Genomic DNA, 25,107 nt, shown 5'->3' with positions numbered 1-25,107 from the left:
AGACGGAGTCCTCGGTCGGTCATGGACAAGTCTCTATCATGCAATCACAAAGAAGTGCTCACTCTCCCCCGTTACCGCAAGTCCATGAATAATGCACACTGTAATATTGCAATGTATGGAGTCTTTACTAATTAATTCAGCATTTCCCACTTAGGTGATCTCATTAATGTGGTATCTTTGTAGTCAGCTCTGCATAACACTCTTGTGGCCTTGGATGTTCAAGCTGTCTATTCTAAGTATTTTCTCTGTGTACTTTATATTGGATTTGGCCTTGTTGTGAACATGAGAACTAGGTGGTCTCCTTGCATTTCATTTTGGAAACACTTTGGGACTACGTTAGCCTAGCCAGCTGTCCTTCCTTTTACATTCATATTTTAATTTTGCACCATTAAAGATATTTCGCAATAAAGATAAATCACAAAAATAAGCCATATGATGACAAATCAAACATAAAGGAAAGAAATAATTGCTGAAATTAAGTTTGAGAACACACACACGCGCACACACACACACACACACACACAAACGCTTAAAAAGATACAGGAAAGTGTAATATATATTTAAATATTTATTGCTTTATTTGTTAGAGCAGAATAGCATTGTAAGGGAAGGTTGTTTTTTCAAGTTTTGACTCAAATCCATGACGCAAGCTGTTGTTGCCGTGTCCGACTGAGTTACACCAAGCCACAGGCAGAAGAAGTGCATTTGATGTAAGTAATTTTGAATTGAATTATGCTCCATATCCCCACAAAGCTTTACTCACAAAATAAAAAGCTGAAATGGTGACTAAAAATCCCAAAGTAATGCTATAAACACAAAAGTTCATACTATTTAAGCAGCACTGGTCTTTTTGTTTCAGTAGACTTACAATAAATCACACATTCAGATAGTGATAGCTGCACTACCTCTCATCTGGGGCACTGCACTTTTTGATCAGCGCTGTCCGTCTCATCAGGATTGACCACTAAAGATGTTCTTGCATTGTCTAAAATTGGCACGCTGTTTTCCTGACCAGAAGTCAGAGCCATTGGTTGTGGTGTCAGGGCCGTAATGGCTGCAGTGGGGAGAGAGGGGACTGGACCTGTGCAGGGCCTGGGCATTGGCTCCCCCTCAGACTGGACTTTGGTCTGTTTTTTGGCATTTTCCAGCAAAACACGAACATTTACGGCGAATACTGCCCGAGGGTCTGCTTCAGGTAGAGGAGGACACACACAGCTTGCCCTCAACTCAAGAGCCTAGAGGGGGAGAGAGAAACAGAGTGTGAGAGAGAAAATTAAACATAAAAATCACCTAAATTGCTTTTTCTACTGTTATTTTATAAGTTTACTATAGACATACAAATAACTCTAAACCATGGTTTCTTTTGGGAATATGACAGGGTTTTACAAGGCAATTACAAAGTTAGTTAATTTATAAGTTCTCAATAACTCTCTCATCTTTGAAATTTAGAATCAACTTTTTAAATTGTGTTTACTTGTTTTTTACTGATAGAGATTTCATGCATTGCCCATTTGACATTTGACATTTGACATGTCATTTAAAATCAATGGATGCTGTAAAGGTGTAAGAGAAAACACTGGAAGAAACACTGGAAAGATGGATTGACCAACCAGTAATTACAGGCATGCTTTCTGCTTGTTTTATGATCAAGACTACTTATTAAACTTGCCCTCACATTCACACACAAGGCCACAGAACTTACATAAATGCACTTGGCTTCTGCTGCTCAACATGCTCTTCCTTTAACGTTATAAAATGTCTAAAAGTGTTTTTTTTCTCTCCAGTGGTAGAGGTGGAGTGGCCTCACATGAAGCCTGAAGCTGTCACCTTTTCCTCCCAGGTTAAAAACATCACATTATGCTTCATTTTCTCTGTTGATTCCTCCTCCTGGGGTGCTATGGTAATGCAGCTAGGAGATGGGAGGGGAAACTGTTTTAAAAAGTGTTTATCTGGTTTTCAGGGCACTGCCTGTGGCTACAGTCTGCTTGGTACAAGTGCTGTTAGTACAGGTCAATACAGCTCAGAGGGATTGGACATAACACAGTCAACGACACGGCACCTGATGGACAATTAGAGCCAGCCCCATCTGCTCATCTTTTATGATGGGAGCGTCTGACAGCGCCGCAACAGGACAAGTCACGCTCAAGGTTACATTTGCTACTTAAATATACTGTTATGGAGAGACACTTTTGGGACAGTTGGTTACTTTAAGATGTATAGTTTCACATAAAAAGGACATTAAACTGCATTTTAAATGTGTTGCACACTTGAAACTCTTCTTTTTCCATACTCAGTTAGTTGTAACAACAAGGAAATTTAGTTGAGTGTACTTTGTATATAGCCTTTTACATTGGAGTGTGTTGACATATCACTCCTTGGCAGAATATCATTCTTAAAAGTTTTAACAAAATGAACAAATATCCATTCAATATGTTACACTATAGAAAATGGATCATAATTATTGATTCACACAAAACACAAAAGACTATTACACATTTTCTAATCTGTTAATGTGACTAAACAAAAGATATACGTAAGACACTGGTTACTTCAAGTTTCATGTGTAGTGTGTGTATCCCCCTTAATCTCTCCCTCTCTCATTACTGTGGAGGTTGCCCTTTCCTTGGACGTCTTAACTGTGTCTTCATTTCCTTATAGCCTAAAGACACCATTGATTTGCCTTACTACAGCAAGAGCAGAACTTCTCATATTGAGCTGCTTTTTTTCTGGTCCCAACCTCAAAGCCTAAAGGTAAATTCATTAATTCAGGCATATGAGTCCCAGTGCAGTGAAAAAAAAAATCCCTAAACTGTGCATCTTCTTTTTCCTTCCTACCCAGTGTCTCCTTCCTTTGTGGCTGCTTCTCTGTGTCTGCAGGTGCAACCAAGTCTCTCCAGATGCTTCATTAGCTCCATTAAGATCCTTCCAACAGTTCCTACAGCTACACACTTCCTCCCGTACAGGTGCTAGGCCCACTCGTATCAAGGACTACTTTAAATGACACAAGCGGAGCTGCAGCACTGTTTGGATGCCATAGGTAATCTAAAAGCTATATGTATCTTTTAGTGAGGTTCTAAATAAGATATGAATAAAATAAGGATTAGATGTATTTTAAATAGGATTGAAATTATAAAAGAGAAGATATTTGCCAAGATATCACTCAGTTAATAGATGATGGCTGAGGAATAAGTGCATTTGTTAATATAGGGCTATATTAAAGAGAGAAGCTCTAGATCACACAGTATGTTGATATCACCACAATGACTTTTAGTCACAGGGTTTACATCAATATTAGATTTTTATTGCCAATGTCCGAACTGTAAATGGGTGAATGCGAAATAATAGAATGCAATAAAGAAGTCAAAATTTCCTCATATTTTGGCCATACCTGGGGTACAAGACGGTCCATGTGAGTGTATCTGTTCTTGTGAGAAGGGTGTGAGGAAAGCCACTGGGGCAGCTCAGGCTCCCCCATCAGCCGATCCCTCATCTCCATCTGCTGCCAAAACACTGGACCGGCCCGCACATCTGCACACGCCTGAACGGGACAGAAGAAGACGGCTACATTCAGTCTGAATTCAGTTCTAGGACTGTCACTTGTAGTTTACTAGGGCAACAGTGCCATCTAGTGTCTACAAGAAAAAGTACAGCTGAGCGCTTTCGATATATTATAAATGATACCTTAGCAGCCAACTGAAGCCCCACTTCATCAGCTTCTGCTTCTAGTTTCCTACTGTAAGGACGACTGAACATCAACTAAAAAACAAACAAACATATTGTAATTGAATTTATTGAAATTTAAATATTTTTATGAAATATATGACACTTATCTTTACATTTCAATATTTATTTTATATTATATCACCTCAGCTGACTTTTTAAACTTTTTTAGCCTTACCTGTGTGAGCTTCCCCTGTGCCCAGTGCCCCAGCAGCGCGAGGCTATCTCTGGGACAAATGGCCCATATGGCTGTCAGCAGAATCAGAGACAAGAGGTCCACCACATGTGACAGACTAGCTTGTTCTGCCTATGAACAAAATGAAAGACGTACAATGTTAAAAAGAGAAACAGCAGAAGGGGTCGATGAAGAAAGACTGACTAAAGTGCAACTAAAGAAATGAAATTGAAAAAGAAAACAAAGGTAAAGGTTTTGGGGAAGTGTAGAAAGCATATTGATTGTTCCCATCTGTATTGGTAGAAGTTATTCGCTGTAGCAGATTTAAAGGTTTTAACAGGCAATCCAATAGAGCACACCTACTGGGTAATACAGGGCCCATCGATGCTCATTCGCTTCGTCTAATTAAAATCTCCTTCAAGCATTTCCTCTGAGGACATTTAAAGTCTGGGAATACACACAACTTCATTTAACACTTTTTGAGAACAAGAAAGAATGGGCTTTTATGTCCAGAGCAAAAGCAGTTGTCTCTAGAGGATTAAAAAAGTACAGAAGTGCCCTGGGTCAACCGTGCTACAGGGCCACTCAGATAAAGACAAAGAATCAGTGTGTCTTTGGAGGTTCAAGAGAAAGAGACTTGAGCTCTGGCTGATGCAACAACACTGCAACTAATGCCCCCTCATTCTCTGACAGGTTAAAGCGTAGTTGATATTCACAGTTTAGAGAGCAAGTACTTAACATATTGTTCACATTATTACAAGAAGTCACTATAAGTTGAAACAGGTGGTAAAAGTTATTGGACATATTTTTAAACTTCAGCCCTAACCACAACGGGCCAGAAGATGACCTTTACTGAAACTCATTATTAACTGGACTGGTTCAATTGAGAAGAATGGACTGTACTGCTCACCTATTTTCTGCAGGTGTTTGTTAATGACTTGTAGGTAATGAGTGAATGTTTTGCTGGCATAAAGTAAAAAGCTAAGTCAAGCTCATTTTAAGGTAATAGTAATATTATGTCTAGTCTTTATGTATAATGCATAGTTACCAAAAAGTAATGTATTTAAATGATGCACTTAGAAGTTTCTTGCTAATTTGCATTGCTGCCTTGAAGCTAAAGAGCTCTGAGCTTGACTTACTGAGTGTGCCAGTAAAGCATGGGCCATCTCGTGTCCCAGAACAATGGTGAGCTGATGAACATCTGCGACAGCATCCAACATCCCTGTGAAGACAAACACCTTCCCGTTCTGCACACAAACAAAGGTAAATGTGAGCTGATTATGCAAAGCCTTTGCGGTGAGTACTTCTTTGTTGTACTCACAGAGAGGACAAAAGCATTAACTTTGGGGTCCTGCACCACATGAACAGTCCAGTCGATCTCAGAGACCTCAGGGATGTCCTTGTTCTTTTGAACAAGGTGCTGAATGACCCGCTCCACCACCTGGTGCCGTGGGTCACACTCCGGCAGCATCAGCTTTGCAAACTCCTCTATGTACTGACAAACAAAGGGGATTCAGATTTAGAAGAGGTGAAAAGGTTTGGGGAATTTCAACCCAACACAGAGGCCAAACTATGGGTTTTAGTATGCTTGTATATTATTCCAGAATAAATGTCTGAGAATCAGATTTTAGGAAAGTCCTGTACTGTAGTTGTACCTCACTGTACACTATAATATTTGCATAGTATTTAGTCTTCATCAAACTTAGTGCCTGCAGTGTAAAACTATGAATTCTCTGTCCTTCTTACCCCCTCTGACACAAGGGCTGCCAGCTCCATGTAGTTCTCTTTGCTGAACACCAGGAGGCGTGTCCGTCCTGTCAGCGGTGACTCGTCCAGGTGCGTCAGGAGCAGTATGGCTATAATCACCAGAGTGAGACCAGCCCCAGCTGCCAGTCTCCACCGCCGCTGCCACATCCACTCACGCAGCAGATGTCTGCGGTTGTCTGGTAGTGCCACCCACCATTTCCTTATGCTCCTGCAAACATGGTCAGACATGCACTGTCAATGATGATTAGAATAACTCAAGAAAAGTACATGTTAATAATCTATTATAGCCCTGTCACTTCTTATAACCTAAATTTTACATGCCTTTTATCTGGCTGTCCATGTCATTTCACTTTAGTTTTATTTGACAAAATTGGTCACATATTTACACTAAACATTGTCAAAACTTACCAAATTCACAACTTTTGGCCATGGCTTGTAAAATCATTAGATCCAATGTCAGCTTTAATATACATAATTATACCACATACCAAGCCATACTGGCTTGTCAAAGCGTGATCCTGTCAGATCTCAGAAGCTAAGCAAGGCTGGGCCTGGTTAGTACTTGGATGGGAGACCACTGGGAAAATCAGGTGCCACAGGGGGGTGCCAGTTGCAAAAAAACTATCAATGTGTCCTTAGGTAAGACACTTCACCCACATTGCCTAGTATGATAGTGGTGTGTGCATGAGTGATGGTGGTGGTCGGAGGGACTGATGGCGCCGATTGGTATGGCAGCCACATTTCTGTCAGTCTGCCCCAGGGCAGCTGTGGCTACAATAGTAACTTACCATCACCAGTTATAGAGTGAATGAATAATGCTTAATGATGCTCTGTAAAGTGTCTGTGAAAAGCACAATATAAATAGAGATTTACTTAAAATAAATAAATATTGTTAGCAATAAAAACAGTAAAAATAGAAATAAAAACAATTGAAAAAATCAATTCTTGAAGAATGAACAAAAAACACTCCGTTGCTGTAGTGGACTGTGGGAGCCTGGGCAGAGGGCACTCTTTGGTTCGAGATGGATACCTTTCATTATCAGCACGAGTACCGCAGCAACTGGACAAGACCTGGTTATTGATATAGGTGCCTAAGCTACACTTTTTCAAAGCATATTGTTATTATTAAGTATTATAAATGTACATTAAATAGAACATTATTTTGAAAAAATAAAACACTTTTTAATCATTAAATCATCAGTGTTGTCACAGTGCCTTAAATCTTGTCTATGCAATTAAAAAAGATATATACCAAAAAACAAAAAACTAAGAAAAAATAGTTATGTTCTACTGTGTGTCTGGGAGTAGAGTTCTTTTTGGCACTAGTTAAGTCAAATTCTCAAGGGCAAGTCACTGTATGAAAGGGAAAGTAGTGCATTATTTCATAAGAAAGCTACAAAAGTTACAACATGCCAAGTCAGCATACATCTTTTCAAGGTTCAAGGGATTGAGGGTTAGAATGATTAATGTATTGTTACTACAGATTATTCAGACCAAAAGTGTATATTTTCATTTTGTCCGTATCATAGCATGTAAATTCTGTCTATGACATTTGTTACTCAAAGTGAAAAGTCGCAGCAGGCAAATAGACAAGCCAAAGAGGTTTATGACTGAAGCACAGACTGGACTTTATAAATGTGCTGTGCCTGTGTGTCCCTAAATATTACCTCCCACTGTGATAAGCGGAAGTTTGCGTCCCTTACCTGCCCACTATGATGAGCAGAGGTTTGCGTCCCTTACCTGCCCACTATGATGAGCAGAGGTTTGCGTCCCTTACCTGCCCACTATGATGGCCATAAGCTTTTGCAGGGGCTTGAGCACCATCCACACCAGAGGGGCAGGAAGAGCTCGACGTGGAGCCGAGGTATGGAAGCGTCCACACCGGGTATGTGCCCCAGTCGTGTCCCGGGGTGGAACAGTATTGAAACAAATACATCTGCTGCCATTTCTCCAAAGTAGTAAAGGTTCAGTTGCATTTGTTAGTCTATGACAGCCGACAAAACTGTGTTGTTGGTTCGGTACATGATGCGGTTTGGAGAGTTGAAAGTTTTGCTTCAGGAAGGTAGGCAAAATTATGCGATTCTTCTTTAAAAAATTGCCAAGAAGCAAAGCCATTGTCAGTATTTTCAAGTAGCATTAGGTAGGTAGAAGGATAAAAATAATACATGAAGGTTAAGTTAGCATTACTTTGACGGTGACATGCCCAGGACCGTACATCTACCCGCTGCAGCTGTCAATGTCATTGCGACTTTAGCACGCTTTAAAAACCCCGTTAGCGCAAACCACGTTTTCCGGTGTCAGGATTTTCTCATAACATGTGAGAAACGTGAAGCCTCCATGTGTCATTCATAGCAAAGTACGACATTAGTAGTTTGGTGTTTGGATTTCTTTGGATAGTTTTATGTCCCTCTTCTGTAATGATCCCCCTAGAAACACGTCCACACTGATAGTTCCGATTCTGACAGGACTTTTACAATTTTCTCGCATATTCCTACATATCAACAAAATGTAAAAGCATTTGACGCTTAAAACAACTATGTCACATGCATAAAGATGAAATACAGAAACAAATATAAAAATATTTTATTACTAACAAATAAAGCGGCTATAAACACTGCCTTGTCTAAAAACACTAGCATTGCATCAGCAACAGCCTTAAACTATATTTGAATAATACTAGAATAACAACTCTCAACTTGTATGCATAAAAGTGAATAGATATTATCAGGCTCACAGCAAATAGTCATGTTCAGTGGGCAGCACAGAGCCCAGGTGAAGTACTACATTGTCTGCAGCAGTGGCCTTGGTGTGATCTGATTTAGAGTCCTGACTGGTGTCTCCTGTCTGGGACATCTGGTCAGAATCATCAGAGTCCAATGGTTCAGGGACATTCAAAGTTTCTCCTGCATCTTGGTCAAATGTTTGTTGATTTGGAATAAATTCTGACTGGAAAAGAGCTTGAATTTGTTCAAGAAAGGGGTCTCCTTCATCATCCGGCAGGGGCTCCAGGTACTTAGCCAAAGAAGACAACATCTAAAAAGACAAAGAAAAAGTATGAAAATGGATGAAGCACAAGAAATAGGAAGACGTAAATGTGACACAAATTTTAACACACCTTCTCGAGGCACGTAAGGTGTGAGTCTCTTCTGAAAAAACGGTTCATTTGCACACTTCTGGGGAAAAAAAATTTAAATAACAAAATAAACCCACAATGTACAGTATATAGGCCAGCCTTCTATTTCTGGCAGTTTCAAGACCAGCTAAAATGAGAAGGCTGTGATCACAACAGCTTAAAAAACAGTCAATAATTTACTGTACTGCAATTAGAGAAAAAGAAACATAAGACCAATCGCTCAGAAAAGAATACACAATGCACTTACCCTGGTGTTTGGGAATATTTCTGGATAATCCACTGTGCCCTTCGTAAAGTCTGATCCCAGTCTGGAATGTCTTGTGATGGTAGAAAGTCAAATTTGTATGGCAGCTCTGGAAAAAAAAAAATCAAGAAATTATCAATATGGTTGTTGTACACATGTTCCAGTTTTGTTTTGATTTCTTTTAAATATTATTGTGACTTGTGTAAAAGACATACTCTGTGATCCTGACTCGTCATGGGGCTCTTTCACCAAAAGGCAGGTGGTCTGAGAGTGAGGGGATGGATTTGCAGGATCATATGGACTCACAATCATCCCAATAAATGGAGCACCTCCCCTTGAGAAATAACTCTAAAATTACAGAAAGACAAAAAACATATTGTTAATTGAAATAAACAAAATAATCAAACCTATTAGAGATGTTTTAGAATATAAATATCACCAGTTATCAACTTTGGTCCATATCATAAAAATGTACACGACTGCTTAGCACTATTTGCACAGTATGTAAAAATTTTACTTTTTTAACTTGTAAATGCTGCGGCCACAGTCTATTGATTTACCTGGAACTGGTCCTGAGTGTGTATGTCCCGTACAGAGGGGTTGGGATGGAAGGAGGGGTGTGAGTGGTACCAGCCCACCACACTGTAGCCCAGAGAGGACAAAGTGTCACAGGCCAAAGTCTGAGACACAGGGTCCATCTCACACTGCAGGCCTGTACTCATGCTGTTACAAGGTTCAGCCACGCAAACCTAACAATTACACATGTAAGAAATCACACACATAATACAAAAGTGCCTAACATGATGCTAGTTAACTATTCCTCGTACCTTTAATATCTTATCTTCCTCATTGTAAGTTCCACCAAGAAGACCAATGACTTCCCCTTGAGACACATGAGCATGCTAAGAAGAACACATCCAGTCAATATTTACTGATTTCAAAGAAAAGAGCAAATCTGGCAAAAATATAGTAAATGTTTACCATGTCCATAATTAACAGGGTCTCTGCACAGACTATGGTCTGGAATGGTTCCTGTATAAATAATTTCATAGTAATTACTTACTTATTTCAATGGCATATATAGTTTTACTGTTAATATACTAGTTTATATGTAATATATTGTTTTATTTATTCTGTTTTGAATTCTTAGAATTATAATAAAAATGTCTGACTTTAAAAAATTAAAGCATTATGACCATAATTACATATAGTACATAAGATTAGTAAAAGAATTTTACAATGTACTACTGCAAAATGAGTGCTCACTGCCACTAACCTGCACATCCTCTCCAAATGATCTGCAAGGGATTAGCTTGAAGGGATCAAATGACCTGTAAAAGAATAATGTTCAATAAAACATACACTGTTTTGAATTGGACATAAAGTACCAGCAAACTCACCCCTTGTACCTGGACATCTTGGACGGTTTGGGCATGTTTTTCATCTCCTCTCTCCTCTTGGCGAGTTCTTCTGCGCTTAGATGCTGGTTTGACCAAAAACAAAAATAACAGTGTGGCACATAATTTAAATTGTACTACTAAAACGTTCCCCAACAAACCTCATATGTCTGTCCCTCCAAGTCTTTAGCATCACACCAGTTCCCCCAGATGTCTCTCACACGCCGCTTCCTTGTCCGCTTCATTAATCAAACAAACAAAAGGTAATAAATTAATATAAATATATTTGTGTCATGTGTTGGCCTTTGAACAGCTCACCATGCTCTGCAGCCTCTGAGCCAGCTGATAAGCCTCCAGCACATCCTTGCCCTCTTTTTGTTTGGTCCGGTCCACAATTCGTGGACGATTATACACTGCTTGCTCTAAAAGTATAAAGTAGGGTTGTTTATGGTTAATCAGTTAAACAATGTATTGCCAAAATCTGCATTGGTCAATTATTTGAATATACAAAATAAATGCTAAAATAAGGTTACAGTCCAATTGAATTAGGTTAATAATATAAAATGTGATGCACAGTCACAGCAACTGTTGTTTTTAAGGGTACTTTTGAAACAGTGTTAGAAAGTCTACTTACCACAGTTAAAGTTAATGGCTCCTATAAGCTCCAGGTACGTATGTATTCTCCCAATGCAGTTCACATCACCACAGTTTTTTAGCCCTGGTCGGACAGACGTCTTATTGAGGTATTTGGGTTTGCTCTTGGACCTGTTACAGTATATTAAAAATATATATTAAGACCAGTTCAACATAAACATTCGTAGAAACAATGAGACAAACCAACAAACCATTGATCCAGGATATAGTTCCTGATCTTTAAATATCTCTCAGGGGTTTTGGAAGGACGTCCCTCAAAGAACTCTGGGATAGCTTGTTTCTCATCTTCGGTGATGACCTCTGGGTCCATCTCGATTTCCTGTTCTGGAGGCTTCAGCTCTTCCTCTTCATCATCCTCTTCTTGGTTGTCGTCTGGTCCCATGTTGTTCTCTTCTGAAAGAAAAAAAATGTCTTAGAATTTTGGAAGGAACATATTATATTGTATTTACATTATTTACATATTATTGATTCAGCATGAGTTAAAGTTATGTAGTATATGATGTTTAGTGTAAGATTTTTTTTTTTTATTAAAAGATGTTCAGTTTATGCTCCTACCTGTGTCTTCATTGCATTCCTCTCTTGGTGGCTGCACCCTTTCAGAGCCATTAGACTGGTAGCATTGATCCTCTTGTTTAATTTGCTTTGCCTCTGCCTCTGAGATTTTGGCAAGAATTTGTTCATTTTGTTCAGCATTGTCAGGCTGCTTTGTGGAAACTAAGGAGGATGTGGGTCCATCTAAAGACCTGAGGCTACAAACAGGTTTATCTTCATTCTCATTCAAACTCTCTGTTATGAAGAAGCCTAAATCTCCCTTCTCTGGTCTTGCATTGTCTATTTCAGTGTCTGTGGCTTCAGATTTCACTTGGATGCTACTTGGTTTATCTTCTGCAGGTTTACAATCATCATCTGTAATGTCTATTTCTTCATCTTCGTCATCAGAAAGCTTCTCTATTCGCACAGCATTGGCCAAAGTGTATGGATGACTGGAACTGGTCTGAGGTTGCATTGACAGCACTGGGCCTTTAGAGGGAGCTCCAGCTTTGACTTTTGATTTGGCCTGAAAATGCGTAACATAACATGTTTATTACAAAACTATTGTTCTGACATTGGATTAGAACATACTGATGAGTTATAGATGCATTAGATAACTTTTCTGGTGAAGGGTCTGCCACATCTATAGCAATAATATTGCTTTACTTAAGATAAGATATTTCACAGTATGACAGTAAACTTTCCTGTTTTCATGGAGTCAAGTAGGAGGATGTCACCAGGCCAAGTAGCAAAAGAGAGGAGAGGCAAGCCCATTCATATCAAGAATGCATGATTTTACAAGGTATTTTTTGGCAATCAAACACTTGTAACTGAAAAACACTACAGGACAAGCTGTAGTATTTCAATGAAGATAGGCAGGCGACAGAACCTATTCCAGAAAAGTTGCACAGTGTGTCTTTAAACCAATTAAAATATGCAAAAAAAGACAGAATGAGGAAATAAAGTCTATGCATACACATTACCTCTTGCTTTAGGTACTGCCGGGCATAACTTTTGACCTGAAGAACAGTACGGCTTCCCATAAGTTTGGCAATCTTAGTCCACCGTCGACCATATTGAGCCTAGCAAAAATGAATAATAAGAATACTATATCCAGAGAGGAATAAAAGTATTTTTGCAAAGAACAGCTTTACTATTTAAAATCATACCAGTCCTTCTTCAAAACACTTCTTTTCCTCAGCAGACCATCGAGAGGAGGACGCAGGGGATGATTTAGCTGGAGACCTAAACAAGAAAAGGGTAATTAACAATAAACAACAAAACTGATCACACCTATTATTAAACCATACAGCTTAAATGAGTAGTAACTTACTTTTTGACTTTTGGCTTGTTAGACTCACTTTGCCAAAAGTTTTTAGGGATTTCCTGACCTGTTAAGTAGTATCTGTGTATTATTAAGGGGTTTTAACTGTAAATGTATGCATCTAATAGGAAATCTAATAAGAATACAAAAAATTAAAACGGCTTTTAGAGTCACTCTACAACATTACATTTAAAACTATATAGAATATCGTAGTTGAAGCTCATTTGTAAAGACAGATATGATTAATGAAGTAGTGAGTTAAAGGATACTGTTCTTCCAAGAGCATTTTCTCTATAACTTCTCTGTTTTCTACGCTGATGGAGCTGTCTAGTTCCCAGGGCTGTAAAATGGAAAACACAATGGAAAAAAAGCATAATCTCTCGCACCGATGTCAAGGCTGGACTATTACTGTTTTATAAAGCAACTACTCACCATTATCCCCGCGCTGCTTTTCCACGTCGACTGCAAAAACTGCTCCTGAATGAGCCCCCCACCGTCTAGCTCACTAAAACATGAGCAAAATCAGCTGTCAGACATAAACTAATTCAAGTCCATCTTTATGCTAGTACTAGAGTTAAAAAAGCGACAACAGCTAACCCAACTTTGAACCGGAAAACATTGTACCACATGCAGAACAAAATTACATGACAAATAGGTCATATATGTACATAACTGGGTGTAAAACAAACCTAATACTGCTCTCAAATGCATCTCCTTCGATGTCAACATCAACCTCGTCCTCCATGTTGTTGTCTTGTTTCTTCTGCGGATTACCAAATACTCAATCCTGCCTCCTACCGTCCTTTACGCGTAGCACACTGGCCTAAAATAAATAATACAACTGACTAATACTTATATGAAATATTATTCTTATTTTGATGACATGAAAACAGTTAAAATAACCATACAGCTACTATGTCTATAAATGCTTTTGTGTGGCAGCTACAAAAACCTTTTTATAACAAAGACAGTAACATTATTAAATCAATATGTTAAAAAGTAACACAGTATTATTTTCATCAATAATATACTTTTTGACAAAAATGATCTATTTTAGAAGCCTATCAGCATATTATAACCTTTATTTGGTTAAAAATGTGTTTTTAATCGCTGATTACTCGACTACTGAAGTTAGTCAATGTTTTCTTAATAATGTAATTTAGATTTCTTTTACAGCGTTTTGACTAATCAAAATGCGCTTCTATCAGTGTGCCCCAGGGCAGCTGTGGCTACAATAGTAGCTTACCATCACCAGGGTATAGAGTGAATGAATGAATGCTGAATGAATAATGCTGAATAAAGTGTAAAGCGTCTTTGGGGACAGAAATGTCTGTGAAAGCCCTATATAAATAAAGACTTACTTACTAATCCATTGTAAGTTTAACTAATTGGACATGGCAACATAGTCCCATAAAGATGATTTGATGGTTTATTTAACACTATAATGAAAATAAAAATGTATAATACTGGTCTAACTTGGCGCTATTGAATACGGATAAATGTATTATTACTGAATAATAATTATTATTACAAGGCTGGAGGAGTGTTAAATAAGGAATAATAAAAAAAAAAAGTTAAAGACAACAAAAAAAAAAGTTTTATTTAGAAATTCACAGTTTCTAATGGCACTACAGTTTTTGTAGTAACTCACTCGTGCTCCAAAATACTGTGCAGCTCTCAAGAGTAGACAGAAATAAAAATGCATACACAAGAAGACAGAAATCATATAGAAAGAAATTATAGCACTTAAGCTTTTAAAACAAAACAAAAAGGCATGGGGAGTCATACAAAGTGCCAAAGAACTCCTAAATTCCTCTCCAAAGTCTTTCAGAATGAGTACATTTTAAAGTAGTCCTTCTCTTAACACAGAGAAACACGCATACTGACACACAACCAAATGCAGACATACAATTCGAACAAACATACACATAAAAGATCATAAACATTCAAAACAAGTAAAACATTTGGATTTGTGGAACATAAAATCATGTTAATAGTGTTCCTAATTAATCTCAATCTTTCCCTTTATTTAAGAACATAGTATTTCATTCAAGGTGGGGCAGACACATGAGCGAAACAGCAATGATGAGTTGATAAAAGCTTGGATAAGTGTTTGAAAAAAAAAAGACCCAGCCTGAGAAGCTAAAAGTGGTTTTAAAAGCACATCTGTTAAAATGTTTCACAGTTACAGAAAATTCATGCAATGGACCTTCACTATGACTTATAGATGAAGACGTGTAGGAGAAAAATAGAAAGATAAAAACTGATTGCAAGCATCAGAAGAAATGTCTCAGTAAGAGGCAGGAGAGAGATTTGTGAAGTCTGCAAACTAGATCATGTCCAACCAAACAGAGCAATCAGAAATGCCAACAATTTGGAAAGAGAAAATATATTAAAACGTTATTATTCTAACGTAGTACTCCTTCTATGGCCAACTTACAGTATTAAATGAATGTTGTAGTAAGATGGCCAAGAAATGGTTTGAAGGTTTAAAATGGTACACACACTCAGAAGAGATGCTAGCTTTAGCCCTTCCCAGACAACACAAGCAGACGCATACAGCTGCAGCAGGACTATAGACTTAGAAAGATGAATAAACCACTCCTGTTCACATTGTTTGAGTACCATATTGTATGTTTTGAACTACTGAGACCCTGCAGGTTTAGGAGACTGGCAAGCCAGCGCCTACTTATAGAATCCTCTGTAAATAAATAAATAAATAACTGTGGTCTCATCTGCAGGGTCCCAGTAGTAGTAATTTTCTGTGTAAAAAGTAAAGTGTAAACATGAAATAATTTTGTAAGTGCAGCAATAGTGAGACGTCAAACAATCAACCCAAAATAACAATAAGAAAAGAGTAAAGAAAAAAAGTTTATAAATATACCTTGCCTTCCTTCATAGTGAAAAAAATATCTCATCTATACAACCTGATATCTGCTGCTGCTTATGTATTTACAACACAGGGCTGAAGCTAAACCACAAGTTCTACGACATTCACACAAAGGTAGTTTTCTTCATTCAGCTCTTATGGTTGGTTTGGACAAGACTGACAGACAGAACAGAGATAGGCTTGACACTGTGGTCCCATACAGCCCTGGAGCAGTGCCAGGAGGTAACACTAAAATGAGAGGAAGAAAGAAACAGATAAGAGTCAAAAACAGAAGAGTTGTTGTTATAGTTAAGTTCCATGCAACTGGTATGACACTTTGAATCTAAAAAGAGCAGCCTCTCCTAAACCCCCATGTATGAAGGAATGACACGTCTGTGAATCCAGAGCCTCCTCAATCTGAGCTTCTGTGGATGTCAATGGGTCTGACTTCATGAATGTTGTTCGCCCCACCACAGTTTCATTTTGTTTCACCTCATTTTAAATGTTTCTACTTAAAGGTAGATATAAAGGCACATAACCAAAATGAACTGTTTGACATGTTTTGGCCAGTACAATGTAGCTACTGTGTCCACCCTCACAGTTTGTCTGTGTGATTGTGGGAGTTGTGGGTCTTTGGTTGCAGCCAGATTTATCTCCTGTCTGCTACCGTACAGTGTTCAAGTTTTCATTAAATGAATGTGAGGCCTCAGACATGTCCAGTGACAGCGGTCACTCCAATGGTCCCAACACTAATGTCCTTGTTTCCTTTAATGAGCGTCTGCAGATTGGGCAGAGAGCTGACGCCACCTCTTGGCAGTGACGGGAACGGCAGCTCTGTCTGCTTGGATTTTCGCCTCTTCATCGAGCGCTTCTCCTGACGGGTTTTAGAGGGCTGGTGCAGGGCGAAGGGCAGACTGTGGCCATTACAGAGGCCATTAGGGGGCAGCACAGGTGAGGGAGGGGGCAGGCGGCTGGTGTAGGACTCCTCTGAGTGGGACGAGCTGCAGCTGCTGCTCTCCGATGGGATCTCTACAGTGGGACAAGGGGGCAGTAACAGTACCTCCTCCACTGGGGAGGGGGGCAGTGCCAGGGGGGGTGGGGGCGGAGCAGGAAGAGCAGGAGGCACCACAGGAGCAGGTAAAGCTGGATGAAAGCCATTGCACTTGAGAACACCATTAATCAGTGGAGCGGGATGGTCTGTATTCAGTGTCTCCACTTTGTCCAAAGACTTGGTCTTGCCACGTTTTTTCTGTGGAAAATACAAGTGTAATTTAAAGTTTGAAGTTGATATAGAGATGGGTAAATATAAAAGGAAGTGTTAAAAATGAAAGGCTTGCCAAGACTGGGATTGATGATAGCAATAATAAGCTTAGGGGACTACATCTTATTTTCTGTCACACCATTGTTCTCTGCATCAGCAAAAACCTTTAAACTATGTTCAGCTACGTACAGACCTACACAACAAAACATGAGCTAATACTGAACAGCAGCAGTGAGAGGAAACACTGTACCTTTTTCTCTGGAGAAAATCTTAAAGGTTCTACAATGTACAAGTCATCTGGACCAACTGGGGAGGGGAGAGAGGGGCAGGTTAATGATGAAATGGAGAACAGAATAATAGAAGCATGAAAGGATCTTCACAGTATCTATACCAGTATACATATATACTACACAAAAAAATCCACTTTTCTTTGATTGCTACTTGCAAATGTCTACCATGGGCCTGCAGAGCCCTAAGTCTGAGCCCTATTATTATGCTCCTTAAGCCCACATGTGGTCACAAGCTGGCAATGACAGCCAGTCAGTCTGAAGGACAATCTCACACATGCATACACAGTACACACCATGCCAAGGAATAATAGCCAGCAGGGGGAGTTTCAGGTTTCAATTTACAAATGCTTGTCTTTTTTCTGTTTCCTGGACAGACCCCCTACTCTATCCTGTTGCTCTAGGCAGTTACAAAAATGTATGTACTGCTTCTAAGAACTGGCAACCAAAAAAAAGGGTGAACTGGATAACTGCAATGATAAACAAACTATAGTACACAGATGATCCTAAAAACAATATAAAGGGTAATACAGAAGGAAAAACCTGGTGGGTTGCATATTTAAAGGTGAAGTTTGTACCTTCTGTTGAAGACAAGTGAAAAGACTTGGAGCGGACAAGTGGACATGCCACCCTCCGTTTTATACTCATGTCGTCATAGGAGGAAAAACACCTGAAAGAAAGCGTATACGTAAGATTTCAAACAGGTCAACAATTTAATTATATGCATACACATATAATACACCTGACTTCTAGTTCAAGAAAATTCCCTTCCATTATCGCTCTGCTATCAAAACTAGAATGTATGATCTCATATGCATTTTAACAGACATAAGGAATGAGGAACAAAAAAACACAACAAAAAATGAGAAAAAACAAGGTAACAACCAGGTGTGACTTTTCTAGTACCACATTAGAGTGAGAAAAGATAACTGTTAAAACAGTTTAAAATCTGATACACAATATAGTACTGTACTGTACTCATATGGTAAATTAAGATTATATAGTAGAACAGTAGATACTGGAGGACATGGTGGAAAAATCTTACCTCTTGGGGCTGGGGTAGTGATTGCTCTTGGGCAGGGCCACAGTGCTGATGTTGGGGCTTGGAGGAGAGCTCCTGCAGCACTGCATACACAACATGATACCCAGAAACAAGCACAAGACCAGAGACACCACCAGGTAGCTCTGTCGGTCTGATACCTGCAGGCAAATGTGCAATTATTTTCATAATTGTTCAATGAAAACCTATAGAAAACAGTTTGCCTTGCAGCTTGTACAGGTGTGGTACTGTTACCTCTCTCTGTAACTGACTGACAGTGGCGGTGAGATTGAGCATTAATTTAGTCACATTTTCCAGTTGGTTCTGCAGAATCTGGATGGACTCAGTCTGCTTCTGGTCCTGGAGAAAAAACAACATGTAATTGGAAAAAATAAAAAAAAGAAAGACTGTTTATTCTGACCTCCAACTGAATAATAGTAAAGTACTGACCTGCTCCTCTGCAATACGTGATGTGTTTTGAAGTTTGATGATGGTCTTATTGAAAGCTCTTTGCATTTCTTCCATCTGTTTGCGATACCTTTAACATGCAAAAGTAAAATCATGTATAATACTGAATATTTAACCTAGTACAATCAAATGTCTATACTTGTATTATACCACAGGATTTACCTTTGGCTGAGCTCTTCCAAGTATCTGCTGGATAAACTCATATTCATCTCTAGTGCTTTGATCCGGTTGTTCAGCCTCATAAAGACGCTTTCTTTCTGACTGGACCCATGGACTGCTCCTCCATTGCCGTTCACTGGCCCACCATTATAATCACCCCCATTCTGCAGCTCTGCATAGAAGTCTGTGGCTGTTCGGTGACCATTCCCATTGCCCGCACCGTTTAAAAGGTCATCTTCAACTGTGTGATCATTGTGGTGGGCTTCTCCATTTTGAGTGGTAGGGTCCCCATGATCCCCGTGGCTCTGAGAGGACTGCTCTGCCTTGTCGGCGTCTGTATGAGAGTCAGTTGTGGGCAGGTGAGCCGGTAGTCCAGTTGGTGGTGCTATCATGTCCTCAGGTCGCGAGGCAGTGGGTAACGGTTGGATCGGCTGCTCTTTCACCGAAGGAGCAAAAGCCGATGAAGGTGCCTCTGATGCCACGGATTGAGGCGTGGAGTTGAGAATGGGGGTCGGGGTGGCTCTGCTGGCCTGCTGTGTCTCTGGGATGGACACAGCCTGGATGGGAGGGGTGGGGAGAGGGTCCAGGGCGGAGTCTTTGACTGGAGGTAGAACCTTGTCCTCATTGGTGGGCGTGGGCCGCGTGAGGGAGCTGTGACTGTCTGAAAAGCTCTGCGGTGGGATGGAGGAGGTCTGACTTGGTTCGAGGAGAAGGTTGAAATCTGGAGTGTGTGTGTCGTTGATTTCAGCTGTGAGCACATCATTTGTAACGTCACTCTCGTGTGTCTCTGGTTCTGGAACAATTTCTGTGACAGGGAGGATGTCTTGTGAAGGGGGAGTGACAGGTGCAAGGACAGGGGTGTGTGTGGGTGAAGTGGAGCTGTGGTTGTGTGTGTGATTCCTCCTGCGTACACTGCGGAGTCTTTCTTTAGAAATTCGGGCCGAACACCAGCGGTGCAGAAGCTCGGGCAGTGTGGCCATACAAGACAGAGAGAGGGAGGTGAAAGAGGAGAAGGGACAGTATGCCTGGCTCTCCCACTGGTTTCGATCAGCCTCTTTCCTGCCCTGCTCCTCCCTCGTCTCCTCCTCTTCCTCAGTCTCCTCCTCCATCAGTGTCACTGTGGATCGCTGCGGCTCTTCCTCCTCCTCTTCCTCCTCAACCAGAGTCACGATCTGCCTCTCCTCCACAGGCTCAGGGGGGGTCAGTGGGGGGGTGGAGGACTGAGTCGTATTGATCTTTTCTTCAGAATGGGCTGACTGTCCAGGCTCCAGGCTAGAAGTGAACATGAGAGATTACATTTTATTGTCAGAAAGTGCTCAGAGTGTTGGGTCCATGCTAATTAATTTTGTTGATAATCTGTCCTTACATTGCAGAGGGTTGGATGCTTGCAATATGCTGAGAGGAATCCTCTTTACTTCCATCAACTTCATTCTGGGCCTCACTTGATGCATTACCTGAAAATGATTGAAAGTAAATATATTTGCTAAGGCTTAAGGAAAGGAAAAGAAAAAAATATACATGTTACTTTTGATTTTGGGATAGCTTTGCTAAAAAATGGAATTGGGGAGTAGAACAATGTACATTTATAATCTTGGAGTAGCTGTGGGAGGTAGGGTATAATACAATCTTTGCCCTCTTTTGGGATACTAGCAGGCCTGTGTTTAGATATAAAAAAAACTAAAACTGGTCTGAACCAGTCTGAACTGATTCATTTCCTTCAGTATACCCCCCTTGTCCCTCTACAGAGTGCCTGTGAGGTAAAGGCTTTTTCACCACCAGACCCCAGGACCGATAGCGCCTGCCAAGATTCGCATAAACATCTGGCTTTCTCAGAATATGTACTGTATGTATGGCTTGGGATTGGACTGTGCATATGCAAACATTTTAAAGCAGAGAAAATGACCTAGATTCAGAACCGGTTAATCTAAACATTGTGTGCAAAAGCAAGTTCCAAAAAGCTTCTAGGAAGTCAAACAGAGTTTCACTGTGGAGGAACTATGCTCAGAAAACCTTCAAATGTAAATTAAAATGCAAAAGTGAGAATATACAGCATGCCGATTGTATTTGTGATGTTTCTGGTTTCTCTTTGTTTTTTTTGTTTTGTTTTTTTATCCCAATATTTAGTTTTGATACTACTTTTGTATTTAGTAAATGGGTATTTATACTTTTGATAAATGTAATTATTAACTTTTATAACTTTTTAACCACAAATCCCTTCCTGATGACATCAGGAGGTATTTACGGCACCTGGTCACACCTAAAGTTTTGTAATGTTGACAAAGACTAAGAAATGATCCTTACATAGTGTGCCTCCACTCTTATTTTCAAAATAGACTGTAATAGACCTGGTACACAATGCATGATGAAGGTGTACTTGTTATATTACAATATAACAAAGTGTTGGAGTTCTTCATCTTAGAAAAGCATTGACTGAAATAGACTATAAATTGGAAATTGGCTCCATGCCACAGAATACTCAGAATACTTAAATAAAGGATAACAAAGTGTTACGCCAGTACACCTGGAATACATACCATTTTCTGCTCCACCCTCCATCTCTGGCCCTCCACCAAGAACGTTAGCAGCAATGTTATTTACCATGTTAAGAATGGCATCTATAAGAAGACAAAAAAACTCATTTATTCTTTTGTGAGTGTTTGGACATGAGGACACAATTTGAACAATGAACTTCTTTGAATTAAAGAAGCATTTCTAAGTAACACCAACACCAAGTAAGTGATGAGAATTTAAAACTGAAAGTTGCAACCACAGGCAGCTAGAAAATGAAAAAAAAAAACCAAACAAAAAAAACTGTCTCATAAAACATATTGCTACATTTTTCTTTCAACTACTCAAAATGAGTGTTGACAATTATCACATTGTTGCATAATTCTTTCTATTACGCAAAGCCAAACCAAATGATGAAGTTGTGTATTACATGGCATGTGTAGCGTGCATGTGTACATACTGGTAGCTGAGCCCAGGAGGTTTTTAGAAGCCTTGTCTTCGGATGGTTGATAACCTGGAGGATAATCTGATAAATCAAAACACACAGAGGAAATTATGTCAATTACGTATGCATTAAAATAACTTAATTTACATGTATAGGGCAAAACAAATGCACAATATGTCATTTGAGAAAAAAAGAGGAAATGGCTGAGCTGGTATTTATAGTCAACCCTAGCCTCAGGCATGTGGCTACAGGGCCTGCAACATGACTCCGCTGATCTGTAGGAGATATGCTGCATGTGCATTGTTCTTCCACAAGTAACATAATGGCCATTTTGTGATTAAAGTATCAGGCATTAAAACCATGTAAAGTCTTACTAAAACACAGAGTGATCCATTTTGCTCAGGAAAGGGACAAAAAGTTTAATAGTATTTTTTTTTCCCCCTGCAAACTACTTTTCAACGTATCCTTTTTTTGTGTGTCTTACCATAGTCTTCGTCTAGAAAATCTACTCTTTCTGAGGGGTCCTGGGAATCTGCGATCTCGTCATACTCCTCCACCATGCTAGTACCAAACACTCTACAAACACAAAGACCAAGTTACTGCTCTGAACATGACTTACAAATCATTAAGCGTTTCCTCAGGTCATAATGAACCGAAATGGCTATGTATGAGATGGAGCAGCGGAAATTGAAGAAAACTAATCTTGAGCAAGTAGCATGTATTTACTTCATGAGATTTTCATCTGTCTTAAAGGTTCAAATAACAAAAAATGCATTTTCTTTCATCCCTCAAGCAAATAGTTTTAGATTAAATAAATATGCAAAATACAGAAAATATTAAAAGTCAGAAACATCTAAAAAAAAAAACTAGTAGATTAAAAAAAACTGTCACTAAACAGTTAAAAGTTCAAATTCAAGTCATTTTTACAAATCCATATTCCCATTTGGCAGTTTAGTTTTCAAAGACTGTTGCGCTATCAACACAAGCTCATTTTCCACATTCCTGGCCCATCTCCCCTCTACCCCACAGAACATGTGAATATCAGCATTTGCTGTCAAACCCAGAAGAGCTTCATATGTGCTCAAGGCAAAGTTACACTTTATGTCCCAACAGTGTATGGTATGTTACACATGCAAATTATGATTTAGGAGGGAATTACCGAATGAGACTGAGAGGACAGAAGTGTTCAGATCCAAAATGAGAGAGAAGTTCCACCTGCAGAAAGGACAACATTACACAATTTAACATATAGGAAAATACAAACGTACATCCAGAGACTACAACAATGTGGAAAATAAAATTTTATTACTTCAAGCTAAATGCATACATAGATTTAGCACACACACAGTATAATATGTACATAGTAAGATCTAAAACAATATACACCTTTGCATTATGCAGTTATAAAATTTGAGTTTTTAGCCATGAATCGCATAAAACTTCAAGATAACTTAGCGTATTCTGTCCCCTCACAATATTTCACTCTGTGTGTACTGAACCAATATGCAATTTACCTCAGAAATAATTTAATAAAAAAAATAAAAAATCTTCCAAAGTTTCTGGGGTGCCACTCCCAAAACAGTGCTTCCCAAAGCACAACCCACAATCCCCCACGCGTGAAAATGTGTTTAACTTGGTTAATGTGCATGCATTAAACACAAATAACTCTTCCCATTTAGACAATGACCATTTTAGAAGCATCTGACCGAAAGAAGAATGCTAACCTTTATGTACTTGATGAACATCTGAGGAAAGAGGAAGACAGGAGAGGGACAGGAGGCAAGAGAAAACAGAAAATTGGTGAAGAACAGTTTAGCTAAAAGCAAATCGTGAACAACAGCCATCATTGATTGTTTTTATGCTTAATTAACAGTGGACTATGAATTCACAGATCCAAAATAGAAGAAAGCATTTGAAGAATTTCATAATTGCACAATAATATACCCACTGTATTATAGATAAAATTATTTCATGATAAAGGCAAGTGAGCAAGTCTGAAATGAACAGGAGTTTAGAAAAGGGTTGTAATATTTGAGCTCAATACATAAAGGTAAATGAACAGGAAGGTTCACAAAGGATCTTGTTCAAGCACAATATACATTACGATTTGTACTAAAAATGTAGTTTTCCTGTTCAAATAAAGGCATGCTAAATATTCCTCAATGAATCATGATCAATGATTAATATAAAATGGATAAAAAACAGACTTCAACAGTTTGATGGAGAACTTATGTGTAACTCACCATGAAGTCATAAGTGGGTCCCCTGGGCTTAAAACCTCCTGCTTACTGTTCAGTGTGTTTGTGAAGTGTGATGCAATAATGTAATACAATACAGAACTCCATAGTTTTGATCAAATTTCTATCCTTCAGACAGTTTAAAAGGTACAAAATTATTAAATTATTACCTTCACATATTTTGCATAAAGTTGCTCATCCAAAGGAAAACTCTGGACTGTGCGCTTATCACGAGCGTGGAAAGTGCCGAGCTTCACCCACTTATTTGTAGGATATCTGCACAAACAAAAAAATATATATATTTGTTACAAAACAGTAGTGAAATGTGATTACTCTGAACTCATGGTTAAAGGTGCATTATGTAACCTCTCTAGTTGAGCACATGCCACTTTCTTGTCTTCAAAGTGCATGGATATTTTATTACTTTGCCTTGAATATTCCATAGTATGGCATTAAACTTATCTACATGAAAACCAGCATGTAACACCACCAGACCAAGTAACAAGCTAATCAATGGATTAGCAACTCTGCTCACAGTACTGCATGTTTTCAAAGGTTTTCTTTAGCTATAAGAACACCTTCAGTTGATTAGAAACATTCTAGGAAATGTAAAAATGCATTGAAACCAGCAGGTGGCATACCCTCCAGCAGAAAAGTTACATAGCGAAAAGTTACATAGCGCAGCTGTGATTTGGCTTTGGAGAAATTCTTTTACAAAGAATTGTCATTTTTGTATGTGTACTAGAGCACTGAATTAAACTGGTGAAGCAGTGTAGTACCTGTCACTGAGGGAAACCAGGAAGTCTTTAGGGGTGGATGAAAAGAGCTCGAAGTTGGCAATGTCCAGCTGTTTGACTTGAATGGGCTCACAGAGCTCAATCACAAACCT

General features: G+C 39.1%; 3 protein-coding genes across 6 annotated transcripts in view; all 3 read right to left on the bottom strand.

The window, feature by feature from the left end:
* Positions 1-555: 555 nt before the first annotated feature.
* On the bottom strand, positions 556-8,102 carry oma1 (OMA1 zinc metallopeptidase). Its single transcript, XM_020918916.2, has 8 exons — positions 7,440-8,102; positions 5,642-5,870; positions 5,217-5,390; positions 5,035-5,142; positions 3,899-4,027; positions 3,682-3,756; positions 3,389-3,538; positions 556-1,235 (listed from the first exon to the last, which is right to left on the bottom strand). Exons 1-8 carry the CDS (start codon positions 7,775-7,777, stop codon positions 909-911), a joined length of 1,530 nt encoding a protein of 509 aa, XP_020774575.2. The 5' UTR covers positions 7,778-8,102; the 3' UTR covers positions 556-908.
* A 127-nt stretch (positions 8,103-8,229) lies between these two features.
* On the bottom strand, positions 8,230-13,723 carry mysm1 (Myb-like, SWIRM and MPN domains 1). Of its 2 annotated transcripts, none has more exons than XM_020918859.2 (20): positions 13,635-13,723; positions 13,378-13,450; positions 13,215-13,285; positions 12,955-13,026; positions 12,791-12,866; positions 12,605-12,703; positions 11,646-12,147; positions 11,282-11,483; positions 11,071-11,201; positions 10,755-10,858; positions 10,598-10,675; positions 10,440-10,522; positions 10,316-10,370; positions 10,021-10,071; positions 9,867-9,941; positions 9,600-9,788; positions 9,255-9,387; positions 9,043-9,148; positions 8,778-8,835; positions 8,230-8,695 (listed from the first exon to the last, which is right to left on the bottom strand). In XM_020918859.2, the coding sequence occupies exons 1-20, from the start codon at positions 13,688-13,690 to the stop codon at positions 8,393-8,395; spliced, it is 2,517 nt and encodes an 838-aa protein (XP_020774518.2). In that variant the 5' UTR covers positions 13,691-13,723; the 3' UTR covers positions 8,230-8,392. The 2 variants fall into 2 exon arrangements, with proteins under 2 accessions (XP_020774518.2, XP_055020707.1); XM_055164732.1 differs by having other exon boundaries at positions 11,282-11,480.
* Positions 13,724-14,519: 796 nt separating this feature from the next.
* Positions 14,520-25,107, bottom strand: part of suco (SUN domain containing ossification factor) — a 31,741-nt gene continuing 21,153 nt past the window's right edge. For 2 of the 3 annotated variants that reach the window (XM_055164507.1, XM_055164509.1), the window contains 15 exons: positions 24,998-25,105; positions 24,389-24,494; positions 23,706-23,726; positions 23,141-23,196; positions 22,466-22,557; positions 21,997-22,062; positions 21,563-21,643; positions 20,395-20,482; positions 19,032-20,300; positions 18,852-18,939; positions 18,657-18,761; positions 18,408-18,562; positions 17,941-18,032; positions 17,326-17,381; positions 14,520-17,063 (listed from right to left, as the gene is read on the bottom strand). In XM_055164507.1, the coding sequence (XP_055020482.1) occupies positions 16,521-17,063; positions 17,326-17,381; positions 17,941-18,032; positions 18,408-18,562; positions 18,657-18,761; positions 18,852-18,939; positions 19,032-20,300; positions 20,395-20,482; positions 21,563-21,643; positions 21,997-22,062; positions 22,466-22,557; positions 23,141-23,196; positions 23,706-23,726; positions 24,389-24,494; positions 24,998-25,105 (2,926 nt within the window). In that variant the 3' untranslated portion in view covers positions 14,520-16,520. The remainder of the gene's footprint in view (positions 17,064-17,325; positions 17,382-17,940; positions 18,033-18,407; positions 18,563-18,656; positions 18,762-18,851; positions 18,940-19,031; positions 20,301-20,394; positions 20,483-21,562; positions 21,644-21,996; positions 22,063-22,465; positions 22,558-23,140; positions 23,197-23,705; positions 23,727-24,388; positions 24,495-24,997; positions 25,106-25,107) is intronic. The other variant, XM_055164508.1, reaches the window with a different exon arrangement.

This window comes from Boleophthalmus pectinirostris, unplaced genomic scaffold, assembly GCF_026225935.1.
Source record: "Boleophthalmus pectinirostris isolate CB_2022bp ecotype Guang Dong unplaced genomic scaffold, ASM2622593v1 HiC_scaffold_7, whole genome shotgun sequence".
NCBI classification, from domain to species: domain Eukaryota; kingdom Metazoa; phylum Chordata; class Actinopteri; order Gobiiformes; family Gobiidae; genus Boleophthalmus; species Boleophthalmus pectinirostris.
This window is presented reverse-complemented; position numbering and strand designations above follow the sequence as displayed.